Source organism: Ranitomeya variabilis, chromosome 4 (genome assembly GCF_051348905.1).
Source record: "Ranitomeya variabilis isolate aRanVar5 chromosome 4, aRanVar5.hap1, whole genome shotgun sequence".
Taxonomy (NCBI): domain Eukaryota; kingdom Metazoa; phylum Chordata; class Amphibia; order Anura; family Dendrobatidae; genus Ranitomeya; species Ranitomeya variabilis.
Genome location: NC_135235.1, coordinates 398879264 through 398893744, shown reverse-complemented (window position 1 = coordinate 398893744; position 14481 = coordinate 398879264). Strand labels below are relative to the sequence as shown.

At 42.1% G+C, this 14481-nt stretch overlaps 1 protein-coding gene across 6 annotated transcripts; it reads right to left on the bottom strand.

Annotated features, from left to right (window-relative positions):
* Positions 1-2678: 2678 nt before the first annotated feature.
* LOC143764888 (uncharacterized) lies at positions 2679-14193 on the bottom strand. 6 transcript variants are annotated; one of them, XM_077250964.1, is made up of 6 exons: positions 14073-14193; positions 13480-13629; positions 13195-13335; positions 12781-12966; positions 12576-12699; positions 2679-6013 (listed from the first exon to the last, which is right to left on the bottom strand). In XM_077250964.1, the coding sequence occupies exons 3-6, from the start codon at positions 13264-13266 to the stop codon at positions 4491-4493; spliced, it is 1905 nt and encodes a 634-aa protein (XP_077107079.1). In that variant the 5' UTR covers positions 13267-13335; positions 13480-13629; positions 14073-14193; the 3' UTR covers positions 2679-4490. The 6 variants fall into 6 exon arrangements, with proteins under 6 accessions (XP_077107079.1, XP_077107080.1, XP_077107081.1 ...); XM_077250965.1 differs by having other exon boundaries at positions 14026-14097; XM_077250966.1 differs by lacking the exon at positions 13480-13629 and having other exon boundaries at positions 14073-14188.
* Positions 14194-14481: the final 288 nt, after the last annotated feature.

The window sequence follows — 14481 nt, the reverse complement described above, 5'->3', positions numbered from 1 at the left end:
GTCCTAACTTTTGGTCTGTACTGTACGTGTATGGGTGTGTGAGCATGTGCGGGACATTTGTGCGGCCAAGACGGTGGCCGATCCCTCTGATCTTAAAACCATTCCCTGAATGTGAGGGGTATAGACATCATCCATCTGGGTATTAGAGGGGGTAACTACAAAAGACTTTTGGCTCAGAAAGAGGCCAAATGGATAGTGACCTTGGATACTATGGCCCCCAAAGGCCTAAATGAGTCTTTAAGGTTTGCCTCATTTCTATAATGAAGGGCTCTTTCCATCTTATGTCCCCCTTTACCTATTTTGCATCTCCCCATTCTAGATGGCTTTTGTTTTTATTGTTCTTTTATTGTAACAATTCTCTTATTGTGTATTCTTCGTCTTCAAAATTGTTTGTTTTCTATGGTGGGAGAGAGAAAAAAAGAAAAAATATTCAGTTTTTGCTTTCCTTTTATAATGCATTTGAACAAATGACAAGTATATAATCTCTTTGCACTCCATTTGCCTATAGGCTGGTACGGATAGTATGCCATAAAGGGGTGATTTATCTCCCATTTTGGAGAAATCGTAGCCTTCACAGCAAGGATAAAAGCCTCCTCATTTATTATTTATGTTTTTTAATTTTTTTCTTTTTACTTTTTTTTGTGTTTTTCACATGGGCAATGGGTGTATTGGGACACATTTTTTGACCATAGGGATCTATAGGGACAGTGGGGGCGCCTACCGCTGAAACTTAGGATGCCAACCTCCAATGTCAGGCAGGAGTCAATTTAGCATATTTACAGGGCCCAGTATGACACATTATTGATACTTACTTTATTCACTATGGTAATTTTGTAGTTTTAAAGTTGTTGCTTGGAATACTTTTAAACTTTATACATTAAAAGTTATATTGTTGGGATCCTTGTTTTTGTTTTGGTTTTTTTTGCCTCTACGTGCACCATAAGCAGCACATCCACTTACCCGTCCCTTACCGCATGCCTTGCACATTTTAAATGATCTATACAGCCAATAGAATGTATTTAAAATGTCCCTGAAAGGAGTTTTGCATGTACATCGCAGCACCAAGTCTATGTGTCACGGCACTGTTGCAGGATATCCTGGGGCTAGGGGCTTATTAGCTATACCTGCTCCCCAGATTACTTCTGATGGTGAAGATGCTGGAGCCACATGCCTTGCTAAGCTCCTAAATCAGCCCTTATCTGTGGGAAGATAAGGAAGTGAGGAGTTGCTGTGTATAAGAATACATAAACCAGACAAATTAAGAAAGATGTACAGGGATAAATGAAAATACCAATCATTCAAAAATGCACTCACAAACAACAGAGTGGAACACCGAGAAGGATGGAGAAAACAAATAGGAGAGGATGAGGTAATGCACACAGACAAATCACCAAACCACAGTCTTCTGAACAACACTCCAACTCCATAAGCAGTCCCTCATTGCCAGAGGCGAGTAAAGGGGAGTGGCCAACACAGGACAGCTGAGACCATCAAAGCAAGAAAGCTCCAGGAGTTCACAACCTGAACAGATTAACCCCTACACTGCTAGCAGATACCTGCACGGTTTAATATGATCTTGAAGTGCTTCTAAACAGTACATGAAATCAGACACTGCGGTCTTCTGGCTCCTCTCTGTCGTGGTAAAACAGTGACAATATGCCTGTAATATGCCATCCCTACTCCGCCAGCTAAGCCTAAACGAATTACAAATAAGAGTGGTATTATTAGAGAATATAATTTATTTAAAATTGTCACTTAAAAGGACCGTTGATTCAACGTAGCAGCATCAAGGAATGTAATGCAATCAACACTGCTCTAAGTGCGTCTAATACACTATTCCTACTCCAGCGGCTAATTCTACCCTAATTGCAGCTAAGAGCAGTATTATAGAATATATCTATTTGAATTAGTCCTAAAAAGGGCTGTTGGTTTAATATTGCCCCAGAAGGTACTGGAACGCTATATAACACACTGTGCCTTCTGCAACAGAAACTCTCCTTACACTATTTCTGGGTACAGCGTGCCGCACATGGCATCACTGGGTCTTATATAGATCCGATGACGCTATGTAGCTGGCCAATCACAGAAATGTCAGCAGCCAATATGTTTATGGCAGTACAGTGATTTTCCGGCAATCCCTGCATGTTTAATGACTGAAAATGCGCCAAACATGCGGGGTGGCGCCTGAATCCCCAGATACTTAAGCTCGCCAATCACAAAATTTTAAGTAAAAAGTAATTTAAAAAAAAAACAACTTAAGGAAATCTAAAATTTCCAATCAATTTCATCCATAGAAGTCTAAACTACTAAAATATAACATTACCCCATCCGCCGTAAAAAAAAGTGATCTAAACATTTATATGTAACTCATAATTGTAGCAATAAAACGTCTGCTTGCCGTATAACAAATAACTCCATGCACAGCACAACTGACAGAAAAATAAAAAGTTATAGCTTTTGGAAGAAGGGGAGGGAAAAAAAAGTAGAAGGAAAAAAACTGGCCCCATCAGGAAGAGGTTAAGGTTGGTGCTACGTCCTATATATCAAGTAATGTATCAAACCACCATCATTAAGGTTATAGTCTATCAGGGCATACAAACTTTGGTTTCTAAACTAAATGTGCACCACTGTCCTTAACAACATCCAGAACACATGTAAATTATAATCTAAGACGTATGAAGAAGAAATGTACTATATTTTATTTTACTGGTAGAAACATCCTAAAATTCATGCAACAAACTGTAAAAAAAAGTCTTATTAAACATATTTAACATTATATATTTCTGCTATATATAATCTGTGCGCTTACTTACAAAATACTACTTACAAACTGATTGCACCACTGAGCTTCCATGATGTCCAAATTAATGTAGATATCTGCTGGATTACTATGGTTAACACCACTGGTTCCCCTATACCACTAGCTTTAAATATGGCCTCTTTTGGCCATGGTACCAACAAGGGTGACTTAAAATAGTAATCTGGAAAAAATAGTCCCCAAAAGAGAACACCCACATATTGCCTTCGATTGGGATAGACTAAAGAAAACCAGAAAAATATCAAATTAATAGTTTAAAAGTTTATCAATGGCATTGTAGAAAGAAAACCCTCACAAAAGTCAAAATGTGGCCAGCCTATGTTATAGCTCTAAGGAATTAACTTCTATGTTACGGGTTTGAAGAAATATGTAACCAGATGGCCTTACAAAAGCATTGGAAAAAAGCATGATCTAAGACCCTCTCATAGAGCCTCATGGTGTTCCTACACCATTCCACTGTCAGGTCCTGCCACTTCCTTCATCTTGGCACTGCTGGCAGAAATGCCTGGCAGCGGGTGCACATTGTGCTTGGCCACCCAAGTAGGATTACCAACGGGTGTTCTGCTTATTTGAGGTTTCTAGTTGACCGGCCAAATCAAGGAAACTGGCCGGCGAACCAATTCCAGGAAGAAGTCTAGATTCCTTTAGGAGACCTCCGAGACTCTGTTAACCAGAGCTTCAAGCTCTAACCACGGAAGATCATTTTGAGCTGATTGGAGTCCCAAATATATGAAAAATACCAAAATGGACCCATAAAGAGCACATATTTATCTATTAATATATATGCAGGCAGATTCTGAGGTTATGATGTGGATTGAAAGAGAATGATAATTCACAACAGAACTCTGCAATTCTGTGATTGGAATATTTTACCCAATAATGACATATAATTGCCATTCACGTGAATGTCACACAAAGAAGTTATACATTTCTCATCTGAGAAATTATTTTCTTATGTAACTGGTAAGCATTAAAAGTTTACAGTTTTGAGAGACCAATGGCAACCCATTAAATATCTACATTTATTTCAACAATTTTTATGGAGTCATGCATGACAAACGTGAAACCCTTTATAGGGTTTTTCCCAAAATTCAACATGAGCCACTATTTGATTAGTACTCTCTAGGGATCCGACCACTAAGAGCCAAAGCAATCCCAAGAACAGGGATTTCTTAATGGAGTGGAGGTCTGTATGTTTGAACTCAATTTGTTTAAAGGGGTTGTCCACTACTAGGACAAGCCCTTGTTAATCTGAATGTTTGCCCCCATTAAAATAAAAACACTTATACTCGCCTCCCGTGCCGGCGCAGTTGGTGTCGGTACTTGTGTTTCCGGGCTCATGTGAGATTACGTTATGTGAGCTCTGGGAACACGAGTGCGGACACATCTGGAATGGTGCCGGCATGGGAGGGAAGTATAAGTGTTTTTATTTTAAAAGAGGCAAACATTCAGGTGGAGAAAGGGTAGTGGGCAACCTTTTAACGAACTACCGAGTACAACATTTGGCTACTTCTGGCAGTTCGATGGATAGAAAATACCTTTCCATTGAGGGAACACCCCTTTATAATAAATGTCAACTAACCTTTTTATTTAAAAAAAGATATCGGCACAGTCATATCTTATATATCTTTGCACTAAACAATTTTCCACAGTCAGAACAAGGCAAAGGCTTCTATCTCGAGTGTATTTTTTGATGGCGAACCAGGTCAGACTTTTTGATAAACCGTTTACCGCATTCACCACAAGGAAAAGGTTTTTCACCTGTATGAATTCTTCGATGCATAAATATATTGGAGACACTGGTAAAACATTTACCACATTCCGGGCAGGCAAATGGCTTCTCCCCCGTATGTATCCTTTCGTGACGGATCAGATCTGGTTTCCGACTAAAGCTTTTTCCACAGTGAGAACAAGAATATGGTTTCTCACCTGTGTGGATTCTCTCATGTATTACAAGATAGGAGGCGCTAGCGAAACATTTTCCACATTCGGAACAAACATGGGGCTTTCTACCTCTACACATTAGCCTGTGTTTGACTAAATTTGTGTCACTGGAAAAACATTTTTTACAATCAGAGCAACTATACATTTGGGATGTAGTGTATTCTGCTCTGCCAAGATCATTTTCATAATCTATAGACATATTTAACATTTCCTTCTTAATGGCATCATCATTGTAATCTTCTGGATTAACAGGAGTATGAGAAGGTTGAGTTTGTCCTGCAGTTTCATAGTAGTCTGGAAAATGCTCTTCAGTCTTAATGTGAGGAGATACCTTATGTAGTGAAGGTGAAGAATGTGGGTTAGCATGACTTCCATTCCATTGTAGTGCATCAACTCTATAACTAGTGGACTCTGCTTTTTCTCCCATAGGTTTTGAAGGTATATAAATATTCTGGAGCTCCAGACTTCCATCTTTCCATGAAACCAATTCTTTCTTTATACTAGATAAATCTGCTTGTGTTAGTTCTACAGGTGTATAAACGTTGGTGTATATGACATCCTTTCCCCATGAAATGGGTATCTCCTTCATCTTGTCAGATGTGTACAATGCCGATTTATGGGCTGTGGGAGTGTAAACATCTGTGCCGGTGACAATTCCTTCTTCACAATCAGAATGAACCTCAATAATACAACCAGACATATATTGGGGATTTGTGTGGTGTGGGCTCATTGTGGAATGCCCTAAGTTTACATCGTTTCCCCATTGTGTTGACTGGTCTGTAAGATCCATAGATTTGACACATGTTGGGGTGTAAATATTGTCAACTGCAAGAATGCCATCTTCACAAGGCTCCACCACACTTCTGTTCCCATCGGGTGTATTTTGTATCTGCTCACTGAGCAAGCAAATATCCGAGTCTTTGGGATTTCCTCCTTTATATGCTGTGTAGGCATCAGAAGAACTTCCCAGCTGAGTATTTTGTGGGGGTACATAAATAACATCCACTTCTGTGTCCTCAGATAGTACCCCTTCTTCACTGTCAGCAGGTTCGGTCTGTGTGTATTTCGTACAGGTGGACAGGCTAGTGAATTGGTCATGATCTGTTTGGAGAGTGCACTTTTGTTTGTCTTCAAAAACACCGATTTTAGCCTTTGGTTTACATAAGGTTAATGAATGATCCTCACATGCAACGTCAGGGGATTGCACATGTAAATTAAGCTTCATTGACAAGTTGTCGGAGCTTGGAAAATCTAAAAAAAACAAAACACAAAAAACACATTAAAATTGTAACACAATATAGTCCAGCATTAAAATTAGCGTCAGATTTTACATTAGTGAAAAATTGATAAAGTGGCATGCTCAAAACCAGACGGCATCTCCAGCCCCCACAAGCTTGTTTCAAAGACACTCTGTCCATTTTAGTTTCATGACTACTGTTATAAAAATTCTCAAAACATTATTTGGAAACATTTTCAAAAATATATTACTGTATCTTTCTTTAAATTAGTTTTCTGTTATTACTATAGATTTTGGGCCATTTTTGGGTGGGTTTTATTTTTGCAGCTTTGTAGGTTGAGCAGTTGGTTGGTGGGTGATTTATTGGCTGTATTGCACATCTGGAGGAATAGATAAGGCAGGATAGTAACATACTATAAAGTATGTAAGCAAATAGCCTCTTCAGAGGCATTGTGAGCCCCTGCTTATATTGGTGTCAGTTTTCAGGCTACCACCTTAGGGCCATCTATTCTACATTCACCTTCTCTTAGGTGATTATTGTTCACTAGATGGTGGCCCGATTCTAACGCATCGGGTATTCTAGAATATGCATGTCCAAGTAGTATATAGCACAGCCCACGTAGTATATTGGTCAGCCACGTAGTATATTGCCCAGTGACGTAGTATACTGCCCAGCCACGTAGTATATTGCCCAGCGATGTAGTATATTGCCCAGCGACGTAGTATATTGCCCAGTGACGTAGTATATTGCCCAGGGACGTAGTATACTGCCCAGCCACGTAGTATACTGCCCAGCCACGTAGTATACTGCCCAGCCACGTAGTATACTGCCCAGCCACGTAGTATACTGCCCAGTGAGGTAGTATACAGCACAGAGCCATGTAGTATATTGCTAGTATATTGCCCAGTGACGTAGTATTCAGCACAGAGCCACATAGTATATTGCCCAGCCACGTAGTATATAGCCCAGCGATGTAGTATATTGCCCAGTGACGCAGTATATTGCCCAGTGACGTAGTATTCAGCACAGAGCCACGTAGTATATTGCCCAGCCACGTAGTATATTGCCCAGCGACGTAGTATACAGCACAGAGCCACGTAGTATATTGCTAGTATATTGCCCAGTGATGTAGTATATTGCCCAGTGACGTAGTATTCAGCACAGAGCCACGTAGTATATTGCCCAGCGACGTAGTATATAGCCCAGCCATGTAGTATATTGCCCAGTGACGCAGTATATTGGCCAGTGACGTAGTATTCAGCACAGAGCCATGTAGTATATTGCCCAGCTATGTAATATATTGCCCAGTGACGTAGTATACAGCACAGAGGCACGTAGTATATTGCCCAGTGATGTAGTATATTGCACAGAGCCACGTAGTATATTGCCCAGCCACATAGCATATTGCCCAGCCACGTATGTCACAGGTTAAAAAATAAAAAATAAACATACTCACCTTCCTATCCGAGGGCCCCTTGTAGTTCTAACATACTCACCATACTTGTAGTTCTGTCGCTGTGCGAGGTACAGGCGGCAGCTTCCGGTCCCAGCCTGCTCGCGCAGGCGTGCAGGGCCTGTGATGATGTCGCGGTCACATGACCGTGACATCACGGCAGGTCCTTTCCGCGCAGGCCTTGCGATGACGTCGCGGTCACATGACCGTGACGTCATGGCAGGTCCTTCTGCCAGACCATCCGTGCCAACGGAACGTGCCGGTTGCATCGCGAAGAGCGGGAAAGGCGGCGTAGGTGAGTATATAATCATTTTTTATTTTTTTTATTATTTTTAACATTAGATGTTTTTACTATTGGCGCTGCATAGGCTGCGTCAATAGTAAAAAACTTGGTCACACAGGGTTAATAGCAGCGGTAACGGAGTGCGTTACCCGCGGCATAACGCGGTCCGTTACCGCCGGCATTAACCCTGTGTGAGCGGTGAGCGGAGGGGTGTATGCGGGCGCCGGGCAGTGAGTGCGGGGAGTAAGGAGCAGCCATTTTCTTCCGGACTGTGCGCGTCGCTGATTGGTCGCGGCAGCCATGACAGGCAGCTGGCAAGACCAATCAGCATCAGCAAACGAATAACCGCGACAGACAGACAGACAGAAGGACAGACAGACGGAAGTGACCCTTAGACAATTATATAGTAGATGCTCATAAATCGCCTGACATCATACCACCTGGTTTGTACTGCAGGGCTGCCTTATATGTTACATATCTCATTATAAATGTCCTATTACGAATACCCTACTATTGAGGTATGTCATACCTCCATGCCCTGTGTGTCCCATGAACGTATTTTGCATATGCAATGTGTTTCCATGTTTTTTCCTTGCCTGTTTATTACAATTGTTAAATAAAGTTTTGCTACAATTTTACTTTACATGGGACTTTTTGATCATTTTTCCTCCCCTTTTTGTCTTACTTTGTGCAATTAATATTAGAAGTTTTCAGTTAATGGTATGCCTGTGCTCTGGGGCAGTACTGTAGACAGAGTGTTATCTTCCTGCCCTAAGCCAGAGACACCAAGGAAAGACCTGCACATAGGCCAGCCTGAAGCATAAACAGTCTGTCTTGATGATGAGGAACATGTTTGAGCTTCAGGGCGGCCTGTGGGCAGGTCTCTCCTTGGTTTCTCTTGCTTAGAGCAGAAGATAAGACTCTGCCTACAGTCCTGCCCAAGAGCAAGGACAGCTCATTAGCTGAAAACTTCTAACATTGATTACACAAGAACCACAATGAGGATTTCTTCACCCCAGGTATTATTTTAATCAGTGTAACAATGCCAACATCACAATGCCAGTAGTTTACTTTGCAAAATCCTGCTGACAGGATCACTTTAAAGGCCTAAGGTGTAGGAGATTACTACATATCATAGTTATTAAGGCCTTCACGACTTTTCGCATGCATGTACATCAAAAGTCGTGTCCCTGACCTTGAGACAGGCTCGCATCTTTCCCCGCACATGATGGCTCATTTAATCAACCATCATGTGCCTTTAACAGCCATAGTTGGAGCAGAGTTCCGCCTGGGGCTTTTAAACCCTGCTGTTAATCTCTGACAACTGCATTCAACATGCACTGGCAGGGGAGCTTGTCATTCTATGAGCCCATCAGCGTGACCCGTGACGTGATTGCGTTGTGTTGATGGGTTTTCATGACAGCCGGGACCTGCATGACCTCCATGCTAGTCATTATGATCCTCATGTGAAAGCCTTTTGTCCCATTAAAAAAGAACAACAAAAAAAAACATATTTGGTATTGCCGCATTTTATAAAAGTCCGATCTATCAAATTATAAATTGAATCAATCCGACAAACAAGAACAAATATCAAAACGCCAGAATTACGTGTTTTTGGAGACATTGCAATAAAATGCAATAAGAGGCCATGAAAATAATGTATCTACCCGAACACGGCATCAGTAAAAACATTAGCTCAGGGCACAAAAAATAAGCACTCACCCAACACCAGATCTGGAAAAAAAAATTAAAAACGTTTAATGTCTCGGAAAATGAGGACACAAGCGAAAATTGCATTTCTTCCAAACTTCGGAATTTACCACTTAAATAATAATAATAAAAAAAACATTATACATGTTTTGTATCTGCGTACTCATACTGACCCGGACAATGATATTGCCAGGTCAGTTTTACCGTATAGTGAACACTGTAAATAAAAAAAAAAAAACTAAACAAAAAACAATTGTGGTATTACACTTTTTTTGCAATTTTAACAGATTTGGAATCTGTTTTACCCACCTTTCCAGTGAATCACACGATACCATTCATTCTATCATTCAAAAGTACAACTTGTCTTGCAAAAGACAAGCCTTCATATGGCTATATTGATAAAAAAAAAAGGAAAGTCCCAAGGGTGAAGGGGATAACACTGAGTCAATTTTGAGGCATTTTTTGGCCCCATGCTCAAGTGTTCAAACACTTTTTTGGCTCAGGACACCCCGAATTTGCAGGGACTGTTAACCCCATGACTGTCAGCCAAATAATAATTACATACAGAGCAGTAGACGGATGCACGCAATGCCCAAAAGTGGTGAAAATGTAAAACTGGAAATTAAAAAACATGCTTCATGGAGCATGGCAGACACAGAGCTGAGATAAATATCCATCCAAGACTCAATCATTGGTGGCTGAACAGTATGGCATGTTTGGAGTGGTAGTTATTTGTGATGCTGCGTGAGTGTATTTCTCCTACTGACTCTGGCTCAGGACAGCTCTGCTCTGATTCTATGGCAGCACAGACTTCAGCCGTGGCCTAGTTTGTGACAAGGGAATTCCCACAAGGACACAATTCAGGTAAAAGAAACTTCGGGAGCAAAATATAAAACCAAGACTTTGGATGGAAGACTGAATTTTTACTTTTTCCTGGAACAACCCATTAAATAGGACCCCTACTCTTCTCCATCTACAACGTCGGCCTTGGAGAGCTCATAGAATCCCACAGTATGCAGTACCATTCTCTACGCCGATGACACGCAGATCTACCTATCCGGACCTGACCTCCTCTCCTTACCAAAATTCCGCACTGTCTGCTATTTCAGCCTTCTTTTCTGCTCGCTTTCTAAAACTGAACATGGACAAAACACTCACTCTACCCCTCCACCAGACCTATCCATCAATGTCAATGGCTGCTCACTTTCCCCAGTCCCGCATGCTCGGTGCCTCGGGGTGATCCTCGACTCTGCCCTCTCTTTCAAGCCACATATCCAAGCCCTTGCCTCTTCCTGCTGTCTCAAACTCAAAAATATTTCCCGGATCTGCGCATTCCTTGACCGCGACACTGCAAAAACGCTAGTGCATGCCCTTATCTCCCGCCTCGACTACAGCAACCTCCTACTCTATGGACTCCCCTCTAGCACTCTGGCACCACTCCAATCCATCCTACACTCTGCTGCCCGACTAATCTACCTGTCTCCTCGCTATTCCCCAGCCTCTCCCCTATGCCAAGCCCTTCACTGGCTTCCTATCACCCAGAGATCTCCTCCATACATGTGACATGGTCTCCCGGTACCTACCTATACGCAACATCCGATCCTCTCAAGATCTCCTTCTCTACTCCCCTCTCATCTCTTCTTCCCACAACCGCATCCAAGACTTCTCCCGTGCTTCCCCCATACTCTGGAACTCTCTACCCCAACAAAGAACCTGGAGACTCACCGCTTCAGTCAAGTCTATAGCCTGCTGTGTTCCTCAACCTACTGAACCACCGAACAACCAGCTCTACCCTCTCCTAGTGTATCCTCACCCATCCCCTGCAGACTGTGAGCCCTCGCGGGCAGGGTCCTCCCTCCTTATGTACCTGTGTGCCTTGTTTTTTGCTCATGTTTAATGTATTTGTCTATATTTGCCCCGTATTCACATGTAAAGCGCCATGGAATAAATGGTGTTATAAGAATGTATAATAATAATAATAATAATAATAATAATAATAAAATGTCGACAGTCCAGTGGTAATACATTTTGTTAGGCCTCTTTTTCATAGAGTGACATACACAAATGATCATTTATTTTATATGTCATGCACAGTCCACAATGTAAGAAACACAATTGATTCAGGTATTATACTATTAAGTTGCCTCGATAAAACATTTAGTTGTTTTTTTTTCAAACTATTGCGGTTTTATTTTTATACATGTCCATTGCATTTGCAGTTGTGTGATCTTCTTTAGGGCAACCCTGCCTAATACTTAAAATTGAGCCTGTCAGATCCCTCCTGCCCTCCAACCCAACAGCATTAGACTACTTGTTGCTAAATACCTTGCCTAACAAGCCCTCTATAGTGTCTAACATCTAGACTCGAGTTTAAAAAAGGATTTATAACGTGTTTCATACACTGATTAGGCCTTATACTGGTTAATGGGGCATTTTTCCCAGACTAGTCGGCTGTCTTAGCATGTTATCATGCCCCTGTGGGTGTGATAACATGATTGATAACAGCTGGCATCATAGCCAGCTTTCTGCAAAACTCGCGCATAAAGTTAGCTTTCTTCTCCCACATAATTGCTCCTCTGAAGCTAGGGGTATGCCTCGCCATATCAAAGGCGCACTGCACATATCTAGCAGTCTTTCTCACCCCTGTATAGAAGAGAATATGCTACAGTCGCACATGCCACCAGTGCCACGGGCAGCATGTCTGCTTTCCCCACAAGTGCTTTAGGACCTCACTCCTTACTTGCCGAATCACACAGGAGTTTGTGTGTGACCCGGAAGTGGCTTTTATAATGTAAGCTTATGGATTCTCAGAACAATTTGGATTTAGGAGCTCAGATTTTGTTGGTTTGGATTTTGGGTGCCATGTTGTTTTTCCAAATCTTTTGAGGTAGCAGTGATGCTGGGTACAGAGACTTCTTCCAACCCAAGTTTACAGCCTTTATATGTGTCTATGAAGCTGTAAGTTTAGAAGACACAAGGGCGATCCGCGTACTTTGTTCTCTATAGGTACAGGCAAGTGGCTTCAACCGTTATTAAAGGCCTGATGCATTGTTGATCTTGTATAACCATGAATCAATAAAATTAAACATTTCATTATGTTAAAAAAAAGACCATTAGACTTTATCTTACCACTGGAACCAAGAAATGGGTGATTCTCCATCATGAGCTGCTTGTACAGATCCTTGTGTCCTTCTATATACTCCCACTCCTCCATGGAGAAACAGACAATGATATCTTCACATCTTATAGGGACCTGACACACACAATGATTCAGTCATCATCTCCCCTAGGGTTATGGTGGAAACGTTTTACCAGTATTCCCAGCAGCGCTCACCTCTCCAGTCAGCAGTGCAATGATCTTATTGGTGAGATCCAGGATCTTCTGCTCATTGTTCTTTTCATATACCTCTGGTGGAGAATCCATGTCAGGCCTCACCATTCTGCACAACGCCTCTGGTTGACAAGGATTGCCTCGGATGGTACTGACATGCTTACCGGCTTTGTTAACCACTGAGTAATCCTGCGAAACATTATAGGACCAATGCTTTACTGAAGGCCATGTTAGCTACAGCAGACTCATACAGTCTATACTGGGACACAACGCTTTTTACTTTCAGGCACATCTGCATACATTTATTATGAATTAAGATTCTCGATATTCTACACATGGAGTAAAACTGGCCATACTGCTCTTTTGGGGCATATAGGCTTATGCATTTGTATTGCAACAATTCCCCGCACCCCTCACCTCTCCAGTCAGCAGGTAGATGATCTCCAAGGTGAGTTTCAGTATCTTCTCACTTATGTGATTCTTGTCCATCGTACATGGGCAGCTTGAAGTGCAGACTGGAATACTTTACTTAAGGTTTCATTAAGAGATGATCAAAATCTACGAAGGATAGGAAACAATGAAATATTAACATGCAGCAATTGTAAGGGATTAATAATCTCGCCGATCAGCTAATACAGCATGACCACGCACGTGTAGCACCTCATCATACTGCTCTTACACATCACCCATGCCAGATCTTACCCTCCCGGCAAGCTTCAATTAAAGGGCAGCTTTATAGGAAATCGAGGCATCTCCATAACACTTCAGGCAGTCACCCCTAAACAGCACCCTGGAAGTGATACAGCATAGGATTCTGGGACTTGTAGTCCTTTAATTAGTACTTCCTGAGTTCTATAAAAAAAAAGGTAACACTCCCATACTATGTAGCCCAAATAATGACTTCTATCATTGAAAGAGGAGAGACCCATAAGGAATAATATAAAAAACAGAATTAACCCATAACCAGTAATCTCAGCAGTGGTCTGCAAGTCACAGGAGATCCCTTCCTATTAGGTGCAATGCTACTCTGACTTCCAGAAAATGGCAGCCACATTGGGGCTTCCCCGGGAGCACTGGAGACATTGCTAACCATAACTAGGTGGACCCTCTGGGCAATATAGCTCTATAGACTCTATAGTATAGAGTACACAGGGCTTAGCGACCCCTGGAGGCGGAAGAGTGTTGGAGAGGCAGAGCATAAAAGGTCATTATGTGGCCTAACAACTACATCTGCTCAAGACCGGCCACCTGGGAAAGCCACGCCACGCCTGTACACAGCCCGCTGCCATACATACTGACACTGCCGAAGCCAGGGCTCTGCGCACGGCCAGCTGCTGGTTCCTACCAGGACCTTCATGACATCACAGTCACATGACTGCCATCTAGACTCCTCCCTTCTACTGTCTGACGCTGAAGAGTGAATGCACAATATGCCTACAGGAAATGTACGAAGAAGGGTTGTAGCTATCCTACCGGTATAACGACCAGGTCCGTCTGTCCTCTGGGATCTATACTGTTCTGTATGAGTACTAGATCCTAGTGGTATAACGACCAGGTCCCTCTGTCCTCTGGGATCTATACTGTTCTGTATGAGTACTAGATCCTACCGGTATAACGACCAGGTCCGTCTGTCCTCTGGGATCTATACTGTTCTGTATGAGTACTAGATCCTAGTGGTATAACGACCAGGTCCCTCTGTCCTCT

Bases quoted from the DNA above. Each gene is read 5' to 3' on its own strand.
- LOC143764888 (XM_077250964.1), bottom strand. From the start codon at position 13,266: ATGGACAAGAATCACATAAGTGAGAAGATACTGAAACTCACCTTGGAG. The intron at 12,700-12,780 runs GTGAGCGCTGCT...TGTGTGTGTCAG, and splicing joins TTGCACTGCTGACTGGAGAG to GTCCCTATAAGATGTGAAGA. The intron at 6,014-12,575 runs GTAAGATAAAGT...TGTTTTTTTTAG, and splicing joins CCCATTTCTTGGTTCCAGTG to ATTTTCCAAGCTCCGACAAC.